Below are 26,335 nucleotides of genomic sequence, written 5' to 3' on the forward strand. Positions count from 1 at the left end.
CGTATACTATTTCAGATCTTGTATAAAAACAGAACAGAGTAGTAAAACTGATATGCGTATTATAGGTATTAATAAAAATTTTATTTAAAAAATTGTATTATTTGTAAATTGCCATTAAAATAAAAGTTTATTGAAACCAAAATTTTTTTTTTAAAAAGTTGCCAAAAATGTTTTGTTAACCCAAAATTTATGGTTTATTAAAATTTTAAAGTTTTATTACGTAAAATTAATTTACGTACAAAATATCAGAAAATATGTAACGTCCTCTTATATTTTTTAATAAAATAAAATTTTTGTATACATAATTATCATAGTATCAATAAAATTTTCAATTTGTAGGTCTGAAATACCAATTAATTTCAAGGTCTTTAGAAATCAGTTTAAAGTACTGGAAACTATTTAAGAAGTGCTTTGTTTGTTTAAATTTTTGCAAAAACAATTTTTTGATAAAATTGGATTGTATTTTAATGAGGAGTTAAATAACTTAAATAATTTAGAAAAATGTTCAATTTTTGCTTGATAATCCCTAAAAAGTAAACAAAACTATACATTTAAATCATTAGAATTCCTTTTTTCCACAAACCAAATATTTAGAAGAGTTTCTACATAGTATCCCTATTAATATTATAAATGCGAAAGTCCTGATGTTTGTTACACTTTCACGCAAAAACTTCTTAACCGATCATCATGAAAATTAGTACACATATTCTTAGTGGTCCCTGAATGGTTATAGGCTACTTTTTATTTAATAAAAAAAAATATTTTTAAAATAAAATAAAGAAATTGTTTAGCCAATAATACCTCTGCATCTGGCTATTTGACTATTTTAACGCCATCTAGCATTCCAGCAATGAAGCCCAAACCTAAGTACTATAGTACCATCACACTGTATTATCACACTGTATTACCGACAGCTACGTCAACATCAAATCCAATTGACTACGCTATGGAGACTGTACACTATACTTCCATAGACTATACTTTCAACCATTTTAAACTTCCCGCCATTCTACTTCATTGTTACTTCTTCTGTGACTACAGACGCGTACGGAAGCAACTTCATTATTTTAGATATTCGCGAGCGAAGCTAGTGTCTTATAAATTATTATTTTTATCAAACAAAACAAAAAAATACCAACATTTTATACCAATAATTTATTCATACTTAATAATCTCATAACCAAACCTAACAACAATTATAAACTTATTATTCAATTAAAAATCCATTCATTGTAGTGCATAGCAAAAATGATTGCATTTATAACAACAAAAAATACAATAAAAGATACTTTAATAATACTGAAGAATTAAAACTAAAAGATTCATATTATCACAATATCATTATACATCTAATAATATTCCAATCATAATTAAGTAAATAATTAATTAATCTTAATCATACTCGTACTTCTTCTTCGATTCTTAGACGAATCTAAACGTCCATCAAAACATTCATACTTTTGATCAAAAGCTTCATTAACCACACCATTCGACCCCGGTTTAACAACAATCACATTATTTGTATCTTTAAAAGACTTTAATTTATTACTTTGATTGAATAAATCAATAGACTTCCGGTGGTGTTGTAATGAAAACTTCCGGAAAGCATTTTGTTCCATTTGCTTCTCAGGATTATCAGACCCCAGCAAAGAATCAGTAAAATATTGTTCTATTTCTTCTAAAGTTTTGTTTTTAGTCTCCGGAAGGAAGAATTTCGTGAATAAAAGCGCTAAAAGTGATGAAATAGCAAAAATACCAACTGTTCCTTGAAACGACAGCTGTGAAATCATTTCTGGATAGATTTTAACTGATAAAAATATAAAACACTGCGCGATGCATATGACTAAACCGGACATTATACACCTCACAGACATCGGAAACATTTCCCCGACTAAAATCCAAGGAATCGGAAGCATTCCAGTCATAGAAAACAAAACATTCAACAAAATACAAATCAATTGAAATATTTGTAAGATTTGTTGTGAGGTTATGTTTGATATAAGATCATGATTGATTGTGACAGCTAGGTTAGAAATCAAGATGGCGCCGAGTGTCAGCGCCATCCCACCGGATGATACCATACATAACGTCCTTCTATTGAATTTGTTTATAAGAAACGCTGCTATGATTGACATGGCAAATCTGATTAGACCTACGATAATAGAAGAGACATTCTCATCGAGAGATAAGTCTGCTTCCTGGAAGAAATTCACCGCGTAGAATAACACTGTGTAGATCCCTGACATTTCTTGTAGGAAGAATAAAACTACCATGATTATGAATGGTTTCACTGTGTTTGCTTTGAAGTAGTTTTTGAGGTTAGGACAACGTTTGTCTGATTTTGGATCGGTGTGGGTTTGAGCCCAGAGTGTTTGGTATTCCTGTTGGGCTTGGGCTACACTCCGTCTAAACCACATAATGGAGTCGAATGTCTTCTCTTTTGATTTTGATTTGTTGGTTGAGATGAGGTAAGCTGGGCTTTCAGGCACGAAATGTACGCTGATTATTGTGAAGATTGCGAATGTTAGGGATATGAATGCGACGAAGTGCCAGTGGAAGAATGTTCCGAAGACATAGGTGAAGAGGATGCCGAAGGAGGCTGAGACTGGGCCTAGGGCTTGGAATAACCCACGGTGTTGGGGTTCTGAGACCTCGGAGACGTAGGTGTAGCAGGCAGCTGACATACCAGCTGCTATGCCGGTGATTAGACGTCCGGCGTATAAGTGGTAGATGTTGGAAGAAAAGGCGATGCATAACCAGCCTGCGATGAAGGGTAGTGTTGATAGTTGGATGGAGAGTTTACGACCGAAGTAGTCTGCGAGCAGGCCGGAGAGGATTGAACCGAATGGGTTCGTGATTACTCCGAGACTAGCTGAAAACAGGAGGATTTTTAGTTTTTATTGTTTAATAATTAATTACTTAGAAATTCTTGCAGATATCAAGATGATTTTTTTAGTAAATTTGAGACTATTAAATTCTTTATCATGTAAAATTTAAATATTTGTGATAATATTATTAATCTTTGAATTACAAGGTGTTAAAAATGATATTTTCATTATTTTATTATTTTTCCTATTTTTAATTTGTTTATAACGCAACAGTTATAGGAGATAATAACAAGTTACAAAATAGGAATTAAAGAGCGTTAAATTGTCTTTAATATGCCGTTTATGACATTTAATTATCTTTATTAGTTTTTGTTTAATTTACAAAAATGTATTTTAAAAAACAGTTTACTCACCTATCCAAGACATTTCTTCAGCCGTTAAATCATATTCATTCGATTTGTTCAGTTGTGGCAGTAGGATTGCGCTATATCCTTGGCAGATCCCTATTGATATGGATACTGAGTGTACGCAGAAAACAGCTATGATCTAAAATATATAAATTAAGTTTTAATAAATAAATATCAAACAAATATAGTTTTATATTAATAATTTAACATATAATAAATATAAACTCAAAATTCTTTAATATTTTAATCAATATTGTAAATAAAAATGTGGAATTGTTTGTTTGTGACGCTTTCACGTAAAAACCATTTAACCAATTTTGATAAAATTTGGTATAAAGACACTTTTGACTAAGGAAAAGAAAATAAACTACTTTTTGTTGCAAAATTATAACTTAAAGAGTATGAAATAACAGATTAAACTTGATTTAGACTTTATTTTATAATTTTACTTATATAATTTAAAATCAGATGGCGCTAAAGTGCAATATTAACAGTTTTCAATCTTTCAAATCAAAAATATTAAAAATAATGCCTTAAATCTTGCAATAAACATTTCAAATTCATAACTAATGACATAATTTATTAGAAAATTAATATTTAAAAACATATATTATTTAAATTATTTAATTTCTAAATTATTAACGAATAACTGTAACTAAAAATACTATTATTTTCCTTAAACGTAAAAACACCGCAAATATTTTAAATTGTGTAGCTATTTGTTTGCAAATATATAATTTATTCACATTTGTGTTTATGTGTTATGTGTTCACATAGTAATTGACTACAAGTCTGGGTAATGACAGCGTCATTATCGGTAGTTGCTTATGGCTTCAATTCTCGGTGAAATTTAATCATCATTATCAATGTCAATGTCAGCCACGAGCAAACTCGCATGCTCACTGCATGACCAGGGGCATGGTAGGCAAAACAGACACTCGGAACACTCGAAACAACCAAACTAATGTGTTATAACGATAGGGTTACTCGGAACTGCGTTTGGTCATTGATTTTTACATAAAAACAACAAAACAATTGATTTTTATACAAACTTATTGCTTTCCGGCAGGTCACTGGAATTAAATAATCGGAAATCAATGTTATGTGACATTTGTCACCTTTGAAATTTATCCTTGAAATAGAGCAGGTCTTTGTACTCAAATAGACTTAAATATATTTTATATATTTCAATTATTTTCCGTTAGATGTTTAGAAAAATGAGATCAGAATAATTTAAAACTCATTTTTGTGGTTTTTGTTTTTGTGGTCCAGAAATAAAGTTCGTTTGAGTTGACGTCAACTAAAGTACACTTATAACTTAAAATGTAATCATCGTAATTGTAGTACTAGAAGATATCATCACCTAGTATGACATTTGTGCCTTTTTTTCAGTCTTTAATACGTGTTTCCGTTTCTTGTTAACGTAATATTAACTGTTTTCTACAAACATGAAAAATGTTGTATTACTCATTTCTTCTTACAAAATAACACTCACCAATAGTCAATTTAACTAGTTAATATGTTAAGTAATAAATATTTTATATACTTAAACAAATATTTAATTGTTAAAACACTTTTATAACAAGTTAAAGAAGAATTTGTGTTAGTTTTAGAAATTTTAGAAAAGGTGTACTTTAATTGTTTATAACTTTTTGTACAATAAAGCTATCAACAAAATCTTTTCATCATTAGATGTAATACTTAATTATGAACATATTTTAGAAAAATATTAACTCTAAGGTGTATAGTCTTTGAATAATTAATGGTTTTAATTAAGTTTTGAAAAATTGGTTCATAAATACATTTTCGCTGAGTTATGCGTAAAATTCTCAAAATTCTTTTAACTTAAAAGAATAATTTTTAAAGGAATCTATTTATTATTAAATTATTAATCAAACAAAACAAAAATTTTAGTGCTAACATGATTTTATCAAAAGTTGTAGCACAATTTCTAAAAATTATATATTTTTGACAAAAGTCCACTTTAATTGTTAATAACTTTTAGAAAAACAATGTTATTATCAAAAACTTTTTTGATAATAATGGAAAATTTAATTCTTTATAAATTGTTTAAAAAATCACATTAATATCTCAAATAGTTTATGAATAATTAATAAATAACGATAACTTTTCACGATTGTCATAAGAATTTTTCATTTTTGATTAAAAAAATCAGTAAAACAATTGATTACGATTGATTCATGACATCAACAACAATCCATAAATATAAAAAAATTCCAAACAATAACGAACAATGCATTGCAATGTTTTGCATGCAATCGCTGCATTCGATAATCAACGATAATTAACTCTCGCAGCTGGAATGCGCCATTGAACAAGTGAGTAATTGAATTAAATTCGCAATTTTTTTCAAAATAAACTCCTGTTCCGATGCACTGCACCGCACGTCACGCAATAGCGAACGTTGTCATCACCGGCGATTAAAAGTGCTCAAAACAAGTGGAAAACAAATGAAAATTCGCCGATAATTTGCGACACATCGACCATCGACGTCAACATCAACCGCATCTCATTGGATCTAATTGTCTAATCCACAGCGTAATGTGAGGTAATGAGAGTTTAAAACAAAAGTGTAAACAATCATTATAAGTCACCGTCTGACCGTCGCACGCGTTTGGCACTTTTCGGCACGTGGAGAGAGAAAAAATGCATAACATGTAATTATTTTAACGTGAAATTTGCGTCTGAATTAAAGGAAAAAAACAATAATAATCGGTGAGTAAACAGTGTTAAGCGTGTAGACGGTGGACACGGGTTGCACGAGTTGTTCATCATGTCCAAAAGTTTGTTATTAAACGCAGTGTGATGGCGTTGATTATGTTTATCAGTTTCGCATTAGTCAAGGCATTAAATCTGATTTTTTTATAACGAAAACAAAACATTTAAGAGTAAATTGCGCGTGTTGCACGTTTTTGTGCAATTCTTTGCAATATTTTTTTTGCAAAATTATAAAAAATAGAAAATTGTTTATTGTAAAAAATATACTATAGATCAAAATACTAGAGTCCGACCGAAACTGGATTGTAGCCGAAACCGAAACCGAAACCGAAACTAATTTACATAAACATATTTTTCTACTTTTACCTACACATCGCCAGTTTTTCCACGATTTTTGATACAAAATCCATTTCGGGAGTAAAGTCCCCGTTTAGTCAATTGATACTTAATATAATATTAATTTAAGTTTCTATGAGCGAACTGAGATGGCAAGTAACGACCGCCATTAGCCGCGAAGTTAACCGAGCGACGTACGACAATTCACGAAAAGTGAGTTTCGGTGCGGCCGAAAGTTTCGGCCATTTTTGGCCGAAACCGAAACTGAAGCCGAAAGTCGAATTCTTGGCCGAAACTGGCCGAAACCGAAACCGAAACCGAAATTTCGGTCGGTCTCTACAAAATACAAATATTGACATATTTTGTGTTTTTGTGTAAATTGTGTGATATTATGTGAAATAACTTAAATATTATATTTATTTATAAATTTTTATAATTTACCTACAATCACTGAAATAATTTTAAATTAAATCATGATTATTTAAGCATAATTTTGTCATAAATAATCAATTTTATGTAATTTTAGTTTAAACTATCAGTTTTTTAAGTGAAAAAATGAAATTTTTACTTTTAATGACTTTTTCTCTTGTAATTAAAAAGATATATCAATAAATAATACATCATTTTGTAGACAATTTATCAGAGATTATTTATGCCAAATAACAAATTCATACATTTTATCAATGTAAAGATATTCGCAAATATGTAAAATATTGCAATTTACTACAAAACCGTATGAAAATCGCCATAAATCCCAAACTAATTGATATAAACCTAAAATTTTTATTATAATTAATCAATATAATCCACTATTATAAAATAATTTATAAACAAATAGTATTATTTAAGTAATTTTTGTGTAATTACAAAAAAAACTTTATATTTCTGCATTTTATGGTTTAAAACAGCCAATATTGTAAAGTTCTTGTTATTTATTTTAATTATTTTAATTATACCTACTACTATTTTTACTATTATTGTTTATAATTAATCATAAGAATAATACTCATAATTACCGTTCGTCCTATGCCGTAATTCCAGATCTTTTTGATGTGCATCAATTGATTAGCGATCATCTTGAGAAAATTGTGTTTTGTTCGCTCTCTGTCTAGTTGTATTCACGGTTACTACAGGTGATTTTTAGCGGTGAAGGCATTGAATAAAAGTCGTGAATCGTGATGTCCTCTAATACAATCGAAGGGCTTATGTTTGATTATTTTATTTATCCATTTGTTTTATTCTGAAAGTTAATAAATCAATTAAATACAAGAAATTTATTTTATTTTATGTTTTAGAGTGAATTTTGAGCCGTTTTATGAGGAATTTCGACATTTTTGATGATTGTGTGTTGAAGATTATTAAAATAGCTATTGATAAATATATAGTTTTTTTAATTATATCAAATATAATGAAAATTATTAAGAAAAATGTAAAAAAATAAACAAAATTGATATTTAAATGTAAAGTCAACTTTAATTGTTTATAACTTGTTGAACAATCATTTTATCAATACGATTTTAAGAATAGTAATAAACAATTTAATTAGAAGTACATTTTTAAACAAATTAATGTAATAATCTTAAAAGTTTGAAAATTATTAAAAGTTTACTAGTAACTTTCAATGACCTAAGAACGTGGTGAATATACGAACTTTAATAACAATTTACAAAGGTTTAAAATCAAATTAATTAAATTTTGAGTATATAATATTATAGAAAATTTATTTCTTTGCATGAAAACATTTAAAAATTTAACTTTTATCAAATAGTTTAAAAGTTATAATAAAAAATGTAATTTAAAACAAAAATAGCAATAAAAAACTAATTTTAACCTGCGTAGGTTTAATTACAATTTAAACATAATAAATATCAATTGTAAACTTTAAAACGACTGACAATAATCTGAATTTAAACGTTTTTAGTGCAAATTTCGCCAATATATAATCTTGCCGCTTGTTCTTGTAACTATAACACTTTTCCTTTTTTTGTTGCCAACTTAACTCTTGCCTTTTAATAAAATTTGCATAATCTCCTCAAAGAACACACGCAGTCTGCAATACCCAACTGCTTGACACAAAAAAGAGAGTTTTAACAGCGTAAATAAATTGCATTAATCGTGCAATTGTGCAATGATTTTTAACAAAAAAAATAATGACAAAGTTGAATATCAGATGTATATTCATAACAATGGCAATTTGTATGTCAAAAATCAGATTTAACGTGAAGTCGAAGTCTAATTAACTAATTAAAAATTATCGTAAGATTTAGAAAAGGTTGAAATGTCAAAATGCGCAATTTTCTTTTCCGCTGCTTGCGTCGAACGCATTTTGTGCAATTTTGTATTTACGTTTAATTGTTTCGACTCGGTAATTCGCAATCAATGTTAATAATTAACACTTGTCAATCGGTTTAACCGCAAACCTATTTGTTTTGTTTTAATTTGATGTATTGGATTTAAATATTTTATTTTATTTTTTGTTCAATGAAAAATAACAACATGAAATAGTTGTTATGTTCTTTTATAATAATTTAATGTAAGTATAAAATTATTTAGTATTTAAATATTGAACGTGTTCATTAAATTTTTTACTGATAACATTGTTATATCAAATATTACAAATATTACAAGTGAATTTATGTAAATTTTATGAGTATATGCCAATAATAATTTAATTTGTTCATAACTTTTGATATAATCATTATATCAATACATAATTGATAGTGTATATGTGGAATTTATTGCTAAATGTATTTTTATAAGTTTTAAGATGCTGACTTACATAGTTTTTGAGTAATTAATTAATAAAATTAGGCATTTCAACTTGGTGCATAAATATTGATGCAACTGTTATATTAATTACTTTATAACTGAGAAATTATTCAAATTATGTTTATAATTTTTGTTTACACATGTAAAGAATCAAATTCTGAATATATTTGCCAAAAATTGCATTTATATCGTTTTTGTGAATAAAATTAGAGACAAATTTGTGTGAAATTCATAAAATTAAAATAATTGACATTCAATTGTTTATAATTTTTGAAACAACCATATTTTTTTCAATTTTTTTAATAAAAAAGATAAACAATTTAATTTTAAACCAATATTTTAAAAAATCAATGCAATAACTCAAATACTTTCCAAGTAATCAATAAAAAACTTTTTTTCACAATTTCTCCAACTTAAATACGGTCCTGTTTTTTGTATAGACATTACTTAATACTTCACGCTAGGTGTATTATACTATTAAGTAACCTGCAGTAACTTGCGTTCGATTCGTGTGTTTGCAATTCGCGTGCAACCGAAATCATTCATAACAATTTGTTTCTTTGCGAAACGTTAACAAGCATTGACTTACGAGTATCTATATCAACTGCTACACTAACTAACTAAATAAAACACTATCTAAAAGCGTTGTAGGTTAAAATATTATTAAAACACCGCCAACTGCAGTTAAATTAAATGAAATGCTTCTGTTTTTTAAGGAAATATTTTGTTTTTCTCCGCGTACTATATTGTACTCGTATGTTATAAATATCTGCGATTTTAAATAGAAGCGATGCTCTGCTGGTGTCCGCAAATAGATATCACAACATTCAGACGTGCGTTCGAAAGTCAACAAAACGATTTGGCAAACAAATCATACATCTGATTTGTTAGATGCTTGAGTACTTAATAAACATAAACATGCATAATGCGCATTAATTAATCTATTTTAATTTGATTTATAACTGCAATTATCTGGAATTAATGGATGGTTGATAAAACATTGCGTGTAATACATATGAAAATATTTCAATAGTTGTTCGTTGTTTGTTTTGATATATTGTTATCGAATTTAAGTCATTTTTTAAGTTTAAGATTAATTTTACAACGGTGTTCTTTGTATTTTTATGTTTACCAATTGTTATAAATTAATTACTCGTGAACTATTATAGATAAAAATATATTATAGATAAGAATATATATGATTTCTTTAGAAACAAGTTAACAAATAAATTTTTCATCTTATTTGAAATAATATATATTAACTCCGCTATTTTTTAGTTAGTTATTAACATTTAAAGATAAATTTTGTAAAAAAATAAACTTTGACACAAATTGGTCTGTATCTTTTAACAAATTAATCCTCTTAAAATTTTTTTTTTCATAATTAGATTAAGAATTTAATGTTAAATACATATTTAAAGAGAAAATTCCAATATCTTAATTAGTTTTCATGTAATTAATTAAAAACTAGTAAAAAAAATTACCTGATTTTTTGTTCTTAGAAGAATAAATTCTTTTATCACTTTCCAACTTTTCTTTCCTCACAAAAAATCACTGAATATTTATTTATTTCTATATTAATGTTTAATGTATCACTTTGAGTTGCATCCTTGCGTCGTAGATCACTTAACACTAAATTCGTCTTCTCTTCGCGTGAATTTCTTCGCCGGCGCGGCTCGCAGTGTTATCAGCGAGATACGAGCGGCGGCCGATGACTATACTCGATTGCACGCGACGCGACTTTATATTATTTATAAGCGTTGTAAGCGTTGTAGCTTTGTAAGTTTGTGCGTGCGTCGAATCGCGCATTGTCGCATTTCTCCGCCTTGGAAACTTGGACCACTATAATTATAACAACTCAAGTTGTATATGCTTGCTCATGTTTGCATATGTAAAATATGTGCAAATTGAAGTTAAGTGTTAAAAAAAAGTGAAAAATTACAATTAGTGAAAAACCAGGAATTACCTATTATTGGAAATTTTCAGGTTTATGTTAAAAAATAAATAGGAAATTGTTTAATTATTTAAATATTGACATTTGACTATGATAAATACTGTAATTTCCTGGTTTTTTTAAACAATTATTTAAAAATTATAAATTAATATCAATAGTTCCTTAATTATTTTAGAAGTGTCAAGAAAATGCTCAAAATTTCAATTTTTAAAATCGCTTTGTTGATGCATTTGTTATTAATTTAACAATTTTATAGTTCATGTTCTATGATTTACATCGATGGGTTTACGACTTGATAATTACTATATAAATGAATAGACATATACAATACGTTCGTTGGAAAGAAAATATAAACAATGTACTTCAAAATTTAGTTAATTATTGCTGATTCAACGAAAAACCTTAAGAAAACTGTTTTTTCTTCTCATTTTCTAAAACATTTAAGTATATTTAAAAACACAAAGATCATAAATTTGGTTTTTCTTCGTTTTCTGATCTTAAACAAAGAAATAATCTATAAAAACAACAAATTTTAGTTAAATTGAAGCAGGTTAGGTTATATTATGACAGGGCAACTTAGGTTATGTTATAGTTGTTGCACAAACTTGTAAATAAAAATAATAAATCATTAAAAACGCCTAATAACAACTTTTGATTAAATTTAGTTCAATATTTCCTTACTGAACTTTTTCAATGTTATCAACAATGAATTATTATGTCCCCTTATGATTAATTTATCATACTTGGAATTGTAATACTTAAAAAGATGTCTGCTTGTCCGCATATTTGTACAGTCAACCAATTATAACAATATATCAATACCAGATAACTAAATTTTTTAAACAAATAAATCAGTACTGTTTATATTCATATTTGTCATCAATTAAAATTTTTAAATGATAAGCAATTGTATAATCCAACAATATGCATTTATCAAGTTATAAACAACTCTAATAATCTTGTAATATATTTTTATTTATTTATTTATTTATTTTTGGAAACTAATCAATTTCACACCTGGCAGATTTCAACAAAAGATAACATTTATTGATAATTCCCGGAAATTATTTTTTATTACTTCATTTAATTGGTGACTTAGGAAGTACACACGTGAGGAAGTAAGGAAGTTGAAAACTAGTTTGATGGATTGCATTATCACACTATTACATTTATAATATTAGCATTGTGCAAGATGTATAACAAAATATTCGATTACACATTTTCGCCTGCTGGCATTATGTATTCATTATAATCGACATTAGAGTTTTGTGTTGCAAAAACGCCGATTGCAAATCGATGAATTAATAAATATTAAATTCATTCACTACTTCGGCAGGCCTTGACTCGCCGCTGATCGCACATGAACAGAAAGTTTTTGTTGCTAGCGTTGAGTAAGTTATATAGTAGTATAGTAGTATAGTAACACAGTTGTGTAGTCATAGTAGTGGTATGAATGCAATGCTGTGAGATGTGAAGTAAGTTATTGTGTCTCAAGTTGTTGACAGTTTCTTGAGCGTTGTGTCAACGTATTTTACTTCCTTCCGCACTTTCTTTCTTCCGGCTTTCATCGGAGTTTATCAAGGTTTGTATTTGGACAATTATAAAGTATATTTATTTTGTTATAGTTTGTATGTTTTGTTAAAATGTAGTAAAATATTCATTGAATTTTATATTTTGAGTGTTTAAATTAAAAGTGTAGCAAATTTCTTTTGATTTTAGAAGCTTATAATTGGATCTAATCAAAGTTTTAAATAAATTTAACTTATTCATAATTTAATTGGCTTTAAATTAAGACATTGTTAAGTAAGTTGCGTTGAGGATTAACGTAGTAATAAAACATTTTCAAAGTGCAAGTTTAATTGTTTTAATTTGGTGTTACACTACAAGAGGGAAGCACCTATTGGAGAGTTATTGATTTTTACAATATTTTACTTTTTTGAGAATTCCACACGTAATTTTGAACTGAATTAATCAAATGATACATCAATTTAAAGCTTTTAAAATTTTTAAACTTTTGAACTAACAAAAGTAAGAAATCTAAGTAACATTATTAAATTATTGCTCACTTTTCATGAACATCCCTGGATACTACTAGTATTAAAATAAAAAATAAAAAGCAAAATTAGGCTAATAATTATCTGCATAATAAAACATTTGCAAAGTAAATAATTAGTAATTTTAGTTATATTTTACACCAAGAGGTAGAAGCACGTTCCGATGAGTAAATAATCATTGGCATTTTAACCAACAGAAAGCAGCACAGAATAATAACAAAGTACATTTTAAAATCAATGTATTTACGAACATTTTTATCAATTACTCGAGTATTTCTGCTCAGAATAAAACAAGCTATACATCAAAATAAAGCCAATTAAATTCTTTTCAATATAACATTAAATAAACCTAATATTTTATATCAAAACGACTCCAAATCCCTAATAGAATCTATCATAGAGTAAAACCCATAATACTCTTATCAAAAACAATTGCTATACATCTAAAACAACTCCAATATCATATTACCATTGGAAATTTACCGCAAACCATACACCTTGCGATATTTACAAGGTTAAGACGCCGCACGCGCGTGATTATCAGCTGTGTACTCGTCGCTGACCGTCAAAGTCACGACCCAATTCATGAATCGCTTCATTTAACAGCAAAGAAAATGAACTATTTACGCATCCAATACTCCTCTCTCCCAACAAGGAAGTGCCTGTTGAATTTGACAATAAACACATGGAGAACAGTGCGAATAGTGCTGTGAAACACCGTGATTGCAAGTTAACACCATCGAAAGGAAGTTATTTGATGAATCAACAATATTCAACCGCATACGAGGAAGCTCATGTTTTTGCACGATGAATACGGCGCACAACATACTCAAAGCTTGGTGAGTAATAAACAAATTCAGTTAATAAAACAAAGCAGAATTATTTCATCATGTTTTGTAACCTTCTTTTGCTTCCACCACTTTAACAGTGAAGCATTGTTTGGTTGACGCGCCTTTGGCGGTAGTTTCAAATGTAAATCATAAATTTCGAAATTTTCCAAGTAATAACTCACTTGTAGTAACTGTTTTTACTACTTGGATAACCCAGGGTTCATATTCTTGTTATTGTAGATAATTTCTACCTGAAGATGACCATTTTAGGCGTTTGAACATGTTGAATCTTGTATAATTTGAATTTTAAGTGGGGATTACGTCGGTTTGGTTAACCCAACCGGTGTATGTTCAAATTACCGCCAAAAGCGTTTCAGTTAACGACCTGCACCACGTAAACGACGCCTGCAAAGAACGTTTACACGTTTTAATATTATTTTAAATTGTACTTTTTGTGTGAAGCATCAGAAAGATGGCTCAACGTCGTCCATTCAATGTAATCGTAGAAGGAAACATCGGCAGTGGTAAAACAACACTCCTGGAGCATTTTAAGAAGTATGAAGATGTTTCTGTCCAAGCTGAACCCCTCGAACAGTGGACCAACTTCAATGGACATAATTTACTTGTAAGTTATACTTGAATTATTAGTCTGACAAGTGAAATTAATTGTTTTTCTGTGTTTGCATTGAAGGCTTTGATGTATAAAGATGCCCAAAAGTGGAGCTTCAGCTTTGAATCGTATGTCTTGCTAACCATGATGCAGCAACATCAGCACCCAACCAACAGGGCTGTTCGACTAATGGAAAGATCACTCTTCAGTGCAAAATATATTTTTGTTGAGAAGATGCACAGAGATGGAAACATTCCTGATGCTTCTGCTGCTGTTCTGGATGAGATGTTCAAGTTTTTGAATGAGCAGAAGCCACCACAAGTTGATTTAATTGGTAAGCAAACTATTTTAACTGTCTGCTGTCTAAAATAACGTTTGAAGTGATAACTGTCAGATATTTTAAAAAGTTTGCTGTGATTGGTTGCTGCTTTGAAAATCCATGATGGCCGACATACACGCGTTGTTATGGACCGTAACTAAGATAAACAAACTAACTTTTGAACGAAAAGGCGCTAAATTTAAAATTTTGTCGTTTGAAATGACAACTGTCAGAAATCAAAAGTTTGCTGTGATTGGTTATTGCTTTGAAAATCAATGATGGCCGACATTCACACGTTGTTATGGACCGTAACTAAGATAAACAAACGAACTCTTAAAAGAAAACGGCGCTAAATTTAAAATTTAACTATAGCATTGTGTTAATGATTTCTTATTTCTTTTACTTAGTTTACCTGCGTGCAACACCCGAAGTCGTGCATGAACGCATGGTGAAACGTAATCGTGATGGTGAGAACACTGTTTCTCTAAATTATCTACAAGATCTGCATGAAATGCACGAAGACTGGCTCGTCCGCAAGACTTTGGGGCATTGTCCGGCGCCTGTTTTGGTGATGAACGCTGATTTGGACAAGGCACAAATTGCTAATGAGTACAAGAAATATGAAGGTGATATTCTCAAGGGCATTCGTCTTCAGGCTTAGAAGATATTTGCAAATTTTTACTTTTCTCAAGTTTACTCCTGAAGTTAAAAGAAGCGACTTTAACGACTTGAATACTTACACAACTCAAATCTTTAAAATGTATTTATAATAACATAGGATTTTATACTAAATGTTTATATCAGATGTGTTGCTAATGTGTTTAATCTGCAATGAAAGTTTGCACCTTTTAAAGATTGTAAATCAACCAAAGTTTCGAATATTTTCGAGTCATTAGCCACTACTTTGTTATTATTTTTACTCTAGAAGTGTGTTTACTTTACTTTTATTCTACATTTTAGCATTTCATACCTCATAGTTTTGTATTTGAAATGATAATATTAAACATTTTATAAAAAATCATTTAAGACTGAACTATGTAGTTTAAAATTATACACCTCATTACTGACTTAATTAGTGAATAATCAACGTAATTTAAGTCCTAGGTCATCAAAAATTGCGTTGAGAGTATGGCTGAATTCGCAATTCATCGATTTATAATGCATCGCAGTAAATTACAACTGTTTTTATTTAATTATAGTAACAAATTAATAACAAAACAATCTTTTTCAAACTATAAGTGTTTCAAAAGCCAAAACGTTTTAATAAGCCTTGTTTAACACGTTTTGACTCGTCAGCTTTATACTGTTCATCTTCCAAAAAGTAGTCGCGATTCTTTTTGATAGTTTCAATAAAATTCTCTGTAAAATATGATGAAAAGAATTAATATACATGTTTTACTTATTAACTCATCAAACACTTACTGTGAAGATCATCTACAGCACCACCGGTCCCATTGAGTTCATTTGGAATACAATTCTTTGGTAGAACATCCAATATGGAGTCACCATGATGTACATGCAACTAAAACGTAGACATATTGAAATAAAAGTTGTTATCAGCGCATAACTACTTACATTTGAACGCAATTCCGCAGATATCAACGGATGTACAATCGTAAATACTGCATCAACAAAATTTGTTGGGTGGACAATATGCACTGCTCTTAAACGAACAGGAAGTCCTTCCAACATATAACTCAACGCTTTTCTGCCATTAAAATATCCAAGTTTATGCAGATGCCGTATGGAACTGCCCGTCATATCAATAATAAAAGTGATTCCTTTTACACAACCCACTTCACGAAGCCAAACATGTACTCGCATATCCATTAGTTTCATTTGTGTGTGAAAATCGTAATTATCTATGGCTGGATTGATTAATTTAGCGTAGAATACTCCGTAGCCATCGTTTGTCAGCTGAGGAAATGGTTCAAAGATACTAGAAGTGTTTATTATTATTTATAGTTTGTAATAGATAAGAATAAAGTCGTACTAGGACTTTAATCCTTGAATAATCCTTGGTAACTCTGGATCACGATTTGCGAACACCGACGTGTAAGATGCACGTATTGTGTAGTAAAACTCCAGACATTTTTTTGTGCGCTCCAAATCGAATTCGCAACTGAATAAGACAAGAATAAGATGCGATTCACTGGTTTTTGGTAGATGTGGTTGACTTGCAATCCAGTTCTCCAAAGCTTTAACGTCGGAGCGTTTGAGTTGTTCGATGGTTTCGTATTGTCGTTCAATATCCATTTTTATTTATCTTATCAGTGCGCACAAAATACGGAAAACACCACGCACTCAAAACGTAGACATCTCTATCCAACGGTTGAATGAGTACTGAATTTAAAATTATTAGCAGGCGATAAACGTGAAATACCTACTTGAAGGACGTGCGCGAAACAATCTTATATTTTCGGTTTGCACGCACTTTTTTTGAAATGCTACCGTTATGTAATTGATTACTAGTTATCAGGTGCTATAATTACGGATGCTAAAGTGCGGAAACGTACGCAAATGACGCTATTAAATTAATAACAAGTTTTTTTATAAATGCTTCTATTGATTAATTATGTATTTAAAAATAAAACATGGTGCAATAAAGTTTTTTTAGTACAATTATCCATTTAATTGGTGATCAGATTAAGCAAATATTTTATTATACATGTAAAGAGATAAAAACTAGCCTTAAACAGTTTTAAACTAGTTAAAAAAGTTTAATTTTGAATTATATGTTTTGAAACTGCTTGATTTGTGATTGGTTACTTTGAAAGATATTGTAATGGCCGACATACACGTGTTGTTATGAACCGTTGCCAAGGGTAAAAAGTAAATAAATGGCCGACGTATTTGACCAATGACAGTTGAAAATGAAAAATTTTGAATTTGCGAGGGAAATTTGAATTGTTTAAAGGTTTTAATTTCTATACAAGTCTATTAAATCAAAATTTAGTAAAATTTATGCTGGCAGAGAACAAATGATGAAGTTGTGTGTATAAAACGTTCAAGGTAAACCTTTCAAGTAAAATCTCGGCGATCGATGATTGAAATTAATGATTTCCAACCCCTAGACACACCAAAAAACAAAAAGTAAACACGTTTTTCTTCATTCTCGCGGCGAGCGTAAACATAAATCTAGGAAACTTAAATTACAGACATATTTTAAAACATGTGTGCATGTTGCATCGCATCAGGGTAATTTACAGACGTTGAAAAAATATTTTTTATGTTGCGCATCAATTTTTTCTCCATAATAAATTGTTTAAAACTACTTTTTTTAGTTTTCAACAAGTTCTAGCCGATTATGATGAGAACATATGTGGATAGAATTTAATTTGTTGTATGTCGTGGATTTTTTCTGCTTTATAAGGCGCATTTTTGACGTTTAGTGCTTTTAAACTGCAGTTTGGTGACTACTAGTAATGCGAGTTAGAAAAGTATCAGATTACGTCGCGGCTCGACCCCCTCAACTTTACTCTTCAGCAGCTTCTTGCAGTTTCTCGCACTTGACAAGAGAAGAGCATTTGATGGAATGTTGAGCGGAGTGAGTTGAGTTTACAGAAGCGTGAAACTGCTACTAGACACGGAATCACCCTTTGCACTTGCAGCGATTATATTTTTTAGTGATTTTTTATTGGTTCGGTAACTTTTAACACCCAGGCGTCTGGATTTTTTGCGTTTGTTTCACTAATTTTCGGGGTTACGTACGTGTGGTGTTAAGTTACCAAAGTTCACCACGTTTACCGCATCTTTTTTTATTGGGGTGTTTCTTCCTAGATGATTTAATGCTTAGAGGATTTGAGAAAATATATTGCCTGATCAATAATGGTGGGAATATGAATACTCCTGAAAAATCAATAAAAATCAATTTCTTATTAAAAATACAACAAAAAACATTTTTCTAACTATGTCGTCTATTAAACAATATTAAAAAATGCTTAATTAGTTTTAAATTGATTGTAAATTAATTAAGACGTTGAAAAGTAAAAATATGATACGTAAAAAGAAGAAACGTCAACGTTAACAGCTTAATAAGCATGTAAAACAATTATTATTGCAGCTAAAATGATTATAAGTTCATTAAGATTATAATTAGCTGTAATATCATACTAAAATAATTGAGATGGTCGGGAAATTACTACAGTTATAACACAAAACAAGCGAAAAGAAGACCTTGTTTTATTTCAAGTTTTTGCATACAATGTTGATAGAATATTTTATTCAACCGCTTCAGACGTCAAAAAAGAACAATTATTAGAAAATTGCTTTTTAAATATTGATTTAGCAGTTAATGGTGCTGAATATCACGTATAAATAATTATACGTTTATAATGTTTATATCAAGTTTTTACTTTGTTTACAAAACGCTGTAGATCAGGTTTAAAACATTAATTTACAAAAAATGTGTTAAAGAATAATATTAAAATTTTATTTTCTATTAGAATTGACATGAAATTGCCATAATTATAAGTTTTGATGATTTATATGGGTCAAATTGAAGTTGATACATCAAAAATTTGAAATTTATGATAAAACATGGTAATAAAAATTTCAATTGTCGTAAAAGTAAGTAAAACAATAATTATTTGTTTACTACTTATTAAAAATCGATTAAGAATTTAATTGGTTATATAATTGGCAATACTATACTAGAATAATTAACATTGATACATAATTAGCAATATTATGCGAAAAAATGTCACAATACAAAACTAGTTTTAATGATTTTTTTAGAAAATGTATCACACAATGTATAACGTATATTAAACAACGATTTGTTGATGTTTTTTTTATAATTGGTTATTCTTTATTTTCCTTTCTTTTATTTAAACTGTTATTTATCAACTGAAACATATTTTAATACGCTGAAAAAAATTATGCGCTGAATAAAAACGCAGCGTCTCCACTATTTTTCAAAATGATTTCTTCCATCAACATTAATATATTTTTTACGCCTTCAAAATGTAATCCAATTCGAACGCTTCTTCGGCATCGTCTTCGACTTTTTATAGTGCACACGTGTTTTCCACACAGCGCAACAGAAGAACGTTTTTTCTCCACGTAATATCTACATTTCATATTCCTCATATTCACCACATTAAACACACCAAAGTTCTAAAGTTATTGCTACGACTATAATTGATGCGCGACGTTTTATACAGAGCATTAATAAAAATATTCAAATATTTAAGATCCAAAAACGAGCACTTGGTAACAAGTTTAGTGGTTAAATTTCGGGTGTGCAAGTGAAATTTTTTGACACAATTCTTACACAAAAGGAGTTTTTGAAGTTTTTTTATTGACAATCATCAAAACTTTTTAGCACAAATGCGCAAACGTGAATTTTTTTACATTATTAAAGAAGAAATATGAATTTTTAATACTTTTGTGAATAATTAAATTCAATAAAATCATGTATAAAATCTAGTTTGATTGTAAACATCTTGTAGATGCACACGCACCGTCAAAAAAACAAATCGTGACATGTGTTGCACTTGTACGCATCTTGCGTCGTCGACAACGAGTTTTTTTTTCGTTTTTCGTTTTCTTTTTTATGGCAAAGTGCGTTTCTGTATAATTTTCCATAATCGTGCGCGTCGGGCGCGCGCGCGACAATCGTATTGTTGTATTTTTGGATCGTGCATACAATAGCGGGAGGCATTTTTGATGGCTTGCTTTTTTGACATATGTGGAATTATGCTATTTATATAATTAGCGCGGCGCACGCTCCCGAACACACGTTCACAATTAAGAACGTGCAAAGAAATTCAAAGAAAATAAAACAAAAAATGTTAAAACTTTAAAAACAGCCGAAAAACGTGCAGAAATAATTTTTCTAATAATATTTTATGCAATTGATTATAAATTTTGATTGAATATTTATTGTAAAATTGTTTAAAAATTAAATAAGCAGTACTATTGTCTTAAAATCTAAGAAATTTTGAAAAAAAAAAATTTGTGTTTGAGTTTTTGTGTTCAAAATAAAATTTTAGCGTTTAAATTGGCATGAAATTTGAGTATACTTTTCAACATCGTTTAGTAAATGATTAATTAATCGCTAAAACCAGCAAAAATCATTAAATTCTCAAATTTCATAATTTTCAAAAATGTTCCTGACTCCCTAACGTATAATTAATTCATTTTCTTTAATTTAAACCCCTATATGAATAATTATATTCATGTTTCACATTTTACATTTATAAGTCAAAATCATAAAATAAAAAATTAATATTCTCCAGACTTCTGAGTGTACGAGTAATACGATATCATATTTCATCATTCAATCAAAAAACTTTTTGACTTACGACGCTTTAACTTTAAGTAAAGATACTTGCTTAACGCTAGACTCAAAACCACGAAGAAATCCGAATCAACCCGAGCCAAGATTTTGAGTGAGCTTTGCTAAGCTTTAAGCCCTATGCACATGTGCACACATAATATAACGAACTGTTTTAAATAACTATCCCTTAATTCAGTGCTGAAACTTGTCTAGTGCACATCGTGTTTGTAAAAATTAAAATTAAAATTCAAAATGAATACGTTTGATTTATCACCTTTAACAACTAATCAAGAAGAACTCATCAACAAATTCAACGCGGCATTCTACCAAGCGCAAACATTAAATACAAATGAATTATCTCTAAACGGAATAAATGGCGAAGAAGACATCGACGAAAACGAAAAATTTCTCCTTGAAAACTTAGACGAGACGTTTTTCAACAACATTCAAGAAAGTGATCAGTTTTTAATGCCTCCAAACCTGGAATCGGAAATATCAGAAGAAGAAAACAAGAACTATTACGAGAATTACATGGATATTTCTTACAATAATAAATTGAACCCAATGGTGATTGATGAAGGATTTTCGGAAGCTTTCTCAGACGGTTTGGCATCAGAATTAGTCACACCAAGCTCAGACTGTACCAGTACATTTGACTATGACGAATTCTCCGAGAATTTCGAACAATTCAATCAATTTGCATTCAATCACACTGAAGAGACTAAAAATCTAAACCAACTACCACCAGTGAATACAATCAAACAATGCAACTGGGAATTCAATCAATTTCTAAGACATCAAGAAAACACTTCACTAAACTACCATCAACTGTCCACAGAAGTGAATAATTTTGGACATTGTTCAACTGAACAAGATCAAGACGATTTATTTCGTTTAGATGTTCAAGAAAATTTGATGATTTTAAACCAAAGTGATGGATTATTATTTGATGAATCCAGTTGGTATTCTACTAACTTTGAAGAAAACGCGGGAAATAAAATTGAAAGAGGAAATCTTGAACGTGAGAGAACTTATTCAACTGATTCTGATTTTGATGAGTCCATACCACATTCACTGCAGTGTAAGTGGGCGAATTGTTATCAAATCTATGATTCACAGTCGAATCTAGTGAAACATATTGAAAAGGCGCACGTTGAAGTGAAGAGAGGCGATGAATTCACTTGTTTTTGGCATGATTGTCCGAGGAAAGTTAAACCGTTCAATGCGAGGTATAAATTGTTGATTCATATGAGAGTTCACAGTGGAGAAAAACCTAATAAATGTCCTGTAAGTATTAAAAATGTTTGTAGTTAAATTCTGGTTATTGATGTTATTTTTTTGTAGTTTAATGGATGTAACAAGGCATTTTCTCGATTGGAAAACCTCAAAATACATCAGCGGAGTCACACTGGTGAACGGCCTTATCTATGTCAATTTCCTACATGTACGAAGAGCTTTTCAAATAGTAGTGACCGAGCGAAACATCAACGAACTCATTTTGATACTGTAAGTTCGAAATTTTTACATTTTTCTAATTTTTTTGTTATAATAATTTTATTTGCAGAAACCATACGCTTGCCAAATCAAAAACTGTAACAAAAAGTATACAGATCCTAGTAGTCTGCGTAAACATGTGAAGAATCACACTCCAGAAGAGCAAATGCAGTTGAAGACCAAAAATGCATCACAATTGGAAGAGTTTTCCACGTTATCTGCACGTCTTGCATCAAGATTATCATCAAATACTACTAATACTACTAATTCAATTACGAGTATTACTACTACGTCCGTGATGATAAAACAGGAGATTAAAGTTGAAGAAACGAAACACAATTCTTCACAAACCACTTCTTTGGCAAAATGTAACAATGGTAACAGTTTTTATGCAAATTATGAGCATGATTATACTGTCACACGACTCCGATCTAGTTTCGATGTGAAACAGGACTTGAAGAATAAATTGTCGGAAAAACTGCATCGAAATATTAATTATAAATAATTTTTTTGGGTTTTATCTGTATATAATTGTAAATATTTTTTTCTAAAATAAAATTTCATTAGTTTTTTCACTGTAATGTTATTTAAAGCTTTATATAAATTGGCAGGGTAGAAGAGATAAGCGCTTGTTCCACCCCGTGACTAAAGTCCGTGGCTAAAGTACTTTAGCCACGGCTTAAACCGTCCGTGTTTAAAATACTACTTTTTGTGTCTGAAAACGATGTAAAATAAGCAATTTAAAAGTAGTAGTAGTAAATTAATATTTCAGTAATGCTTTTTATTTATATAATTGATAACCAACAACATTATTTATTTAACCGCGGTACTTTACTGTACGCCCTTTGCGAGCCACATGAACTGTTCCCATGTCACTCGTAACGCATTCTAAAACACAAATATAAAATATCACACAAAGTTAATTTACTACTATTTAATAAAATAGTTACCAGGTTCATGAACAGGTTCAACTTCTGGTTCAGGAACAACAACGGGTGCGGTGCATACGCATTCGTCGCCATTCGAGTTGGTGTAGTCATAGGTGGAGCTGGCGGCGTTCTTGCGATAAGCATAACCAGGATAAGCATAACCTGGATAACCAATGCCAATACTTCCGCCGATGTACCCTTCGGAAAGGGTCACCATGGCGACGACTACGGCAAGAATAGCGAACTTCATTGTTGTTGTTGTTGTTGGGTGCAGACAAAACTGTGAATCCTGAAAGTAATTTGTGCGGTATTTATACCCTAGAGATTTATCTTTTTACGTCTCACTGTTACAAACTTAAATGAAGCGTTTCCGTAACGCCGAACGCTCCATCTACTTACCTGTATAAGTAATAAATTCATACATAAATTTATGCAATTATGTAATTAAAATAAATGTTGGAGTATTTTTACCGATTATTGAACAATAAGTTTTTAATTACTTGATTGCAGATTTTTTATTACATCTGATAAACTTGGAAAGCATAAAGTTAGTTGATATTGATTCAATAGCAAATTTAATGCTGCTGAAGTTAACTTATGTTAAAAACCAAAATATTCATTTTAATAGCAATTTGTTATACTTTCACATCAATAGTTTGGTAGTTAGGGTACGTTATTTTTTATTAAAAATTCAAAATTTTCATTATAAACTTTTTATTTAGTAAGTTATTGTTTGTAATTACATTTTGTACTAGAATAACAATAACGACTTTGAAACCCCTCACTGATAAAGTTTACTTTCAGAAACAAAAATCAAAATTCATGTTAAAACTATAAATATATTTTTAACATATTTAACAACCTTTGATTTGAGTATATACAATAAAACTGAAAAGTTTCAATTGATATTCTTAACAATTTAATAAAAATATAACATTTATTCACTCTACACCAATTTACACAGTGTTTCTGAAGATGTATAATAATTTATTAAATAATTATCTATACCACAATTTAAGAGTAATTTATTTTATATCTTAATTAAAGGTAAAATTAGGGTTAAATATGCATCCCCTTAAAGAATTGTCTCTTAAAATTCAAAGCTAAAACTTGTCTAAATTTATATATAATTTGTATATTTTGATAGCAATAAAAATTATGTTGCTATATTTAGTGATATGAACTATTATTATTTGTTAAATTTTATTCATAGTCGTATATTAATTTTTTTGATTTTTGATTTAACAAGTTTTTGGGTAAAACTGCAGAAATACAAAAGAATAATATTTTAAGAATACTTTTTATATATTTAATTAATAACCAACAACATTATTTATTTAACCGCGGTACCTTACTGTACGTCCCTTGCGAGAAGCGAGTGTACCCACATCAATATCACCACATCCTAAAGCACAAATACAAAATATTAAAGACAGTTAATTTATTTCTACTTAATGAAATAGTTACCAATTGGAGCAGGGGCAGGTTCAGGGACAGGTTCAACCTGTGGTTCAGGAGCAACAACGGGTACGGTGCATACACATTGGTCACCATTTGAATTGGTGTAGTCGTAGGTGGAACTGGAACTGGTGGATCTCTTGCGATGTGGATAACCTACATAACCGTAAGCTGGATACCCAACACCAAATCCAGCGCTGATGTACCCTTCGGAAAGGGCTACCATTGCGACGACTACAGCAAGAATTGCGAATTTCATTATTGTTGTTGCTGTTGTTGTTGGGTGCTGATATAACTGGAAATCCTAAGAGGAATTTGTATCGAATTTATAGTCCTAAGATTTATCTTTTTACGTTTTATTACTGCAATTTAATATGGTTGACTTCCGAACATATATTAATTTTATAAGTAATAAAATAATGCATGAATTTATACAATTACATAATGAAATTAAATGTTGTGGCATTATTGAACAATAAGTATTTAATTACATTATCTGATATGATAAAAAACAGATATTTTATGACATCCGATAAACTTGCAAAGCATAAACTTAGTCGATATTTAATTTATACTAAGTTTTATGTTGCTAAAATTACCTGATATGGAAAAAAGCTTAAGCTTTAAATGCTTTAAAAACAATCTAATATATTTTTACTTTAATGATTTGGTATCAATATACGAGTATGTAATTATGGTTTAAGTAATAGTCACTAAAACACAAAACAACAACAACAATGAAAATTACAAATTTTCATGTTTCAATTTTCAAATTTTCATTTTTTTCTAATCATCCAATATTAATTAGGACTATACTAATAATAATATCAATATGTCTAAAACATTGTTAAATAATATATTATAGGATCTCTAACACTATTATTTAAAAAAATGTAAACCCTTTTTAAAGGATGGAATTTTCAACTCTCTCAAAAAGTTTCCTTTTAGAATTTTGAGCTGAAACATAGCTAAATTTATATATAATTCATTAATTTATCTAACAGTAAAAAAATATTACATTAGTCCATAATAATTCAATCAATAATTACTAAAAACTAGTAAATAAGTTTTATTTTTTTTAAATTTCAGGTTTTCTGGTGTTCTTTTAATAATTAAAATAAAAAATAATATAAATATCAAAATATTTTTCATTTTGATAAATAATATATTAAATTCTCTGTATAACAAAGTGTATATTTCTTATTTTAACATTTAAATAAAGGGAGGAAATAAGGGTTGAATTTGCACCCCGTATACACATTATTCTCTCAGTATATCTCATCAAAATGTTGGGTATAGAGATATTAATAAATGCTTTATTTGAT

The 26,335-nt window shown here is 29.4% G+C and overlaps 5 protein-coding genes across 5 annotated transcripts; 2 read left to right on the forward strand and 3 right to left on the reverse strand.

Annotated features, from left to right (window-relative positions):
• Positions 1–1,140: 1,140 nt before the first annotated feature.
• On the reverse strand, positions 1,141–10,815 carry LOC135802970 (facilitated trehalose transporter Tret1-like). The gene is made up of 4 exons (XM_065316609.1): positions 10,564–10,815; positions 7,327–7,550; positions 3,242–3,374; positions 1,141–2,872 (listed from the first exon to the last, which is right to left on the reverse strand). Exons 2-4 carry the CDS (start codon positions 7,384–7,386, stop codon positions 1,383–1,385), a joined length of 1,683 nt encoding a protein of 560 aa, XP_065172681.1. The 5' UTR covers positions 7,387–7,550; positions 10,564–10,815; the 3' UTR covers positions 1,141–1,382.
• A 2,784-nt stretch (positions 10,816–13,599) lies between these two features.
• Positions 13,600–15,879, forward strand: dnk (deoxynucleoside kinase). Its single transcript, XM_065316306.1, has 4 exons — positions 13,600–13,926; positions 14,380–14,542; positions 14,609–14,861; positions 15,254–15,879. The coding sequence occupies exons 1-4, from the start codon at positions 13,895–13,897 to the stop codon at positions 15,505–15,507; spliced, it is 702 nt and encodes a 233-aa protein (XP_065172378.1). The 5' UTR covers positions 13,600–13,894; the 3' UTR covers positions 15,508–15,879.
• A 136-nt stretch (positions 15,880–16,015) lies between these two features.
• Positions 16,016–17,254, reverse strand: LOC135802680 (alpha-tocopherol transfer protein-like). Its single transcript, XM_065316299.1, has 4 exons — positions 16,840–17,254; positions 16,422–16,785; positions 16,269–16,368; positions 16,016–16,205 (listed from the first exon to the last, which is right to left on the reverse strand). Exons 1-4 carry the CDS (start codon positions 17,100–17,102, stop codon positions 16,090–16,092), a joined length of 843 nt encoding a protein of 280 aa, XP_065172371.1. The 5' UTR covers positions 17,103–17,254; the 3' UTR covers positions 16,016–16,089.
• A 4,085-nt stretch (positions 17,255–21,339) lies between these two features.
• LOC135801837 (zinc finger protein GLI1-like) lies at positions 21,340–23,204 on the forward strand. The gene is made up of 3 exons (XM_065315365.1): positions 21,340–22,416; positions 22,474–22,635; positions 22,694–23,204. The coding sequence occupies exons 1-3, from the start codon at positions 21,382–21,384 to the stop codon at positions 23,126–23,128; spliced, it is 1,632 nt and encodes a 543-aa protein (XP_065171437.1). The 5' UTR covers positions 21,340–21,381; the 3' UTR covers positions 23,129–23,204.
• A 1,629-nt stretch (positions 23,205–24,833) lies between these two features.
• On the reverse strand, positions 24,834–25,288 carry LOC135803405 (uncharacterized). Its single transcript, XM_065317006.1, has 2 exons — positions 25,020–25,288; positions 24,834–24,957 (listed from the first exon to the last, which is right to left on the reverse strand). Exons 1-2 carry the CDS (start codon positions 25,267–25,269, stop codon positions 24,890–24,892), a joined length of 318 nt encoding a protein of 105 aa, XP_065173078.1. The 5' UTR covers positions 25,270–25,288; the 3' UTR covers positions 24,834–24,889.
• Positions 25,289–26,335: the final 1,047 nt, after the last annotated feature.

This window comes from Atheta coriaria, unplaced genomic scaffold (genome assembly GCF_025399875.1).
Source record: "Atheta coriaria isolate IRGN ID8LTWV9N9 unplaced genomic scaffold, Caltech_Dcor_3.1 hic_scaffold_2_pilon, whole genome shotgun sequence".
Classification (NCBI taxonomy): Eukaryota; Metazoa; Arthropoda; class Insecta; order Coleoptera; family Staphylinidae; genus Dalotia; species Dalotia coriaria.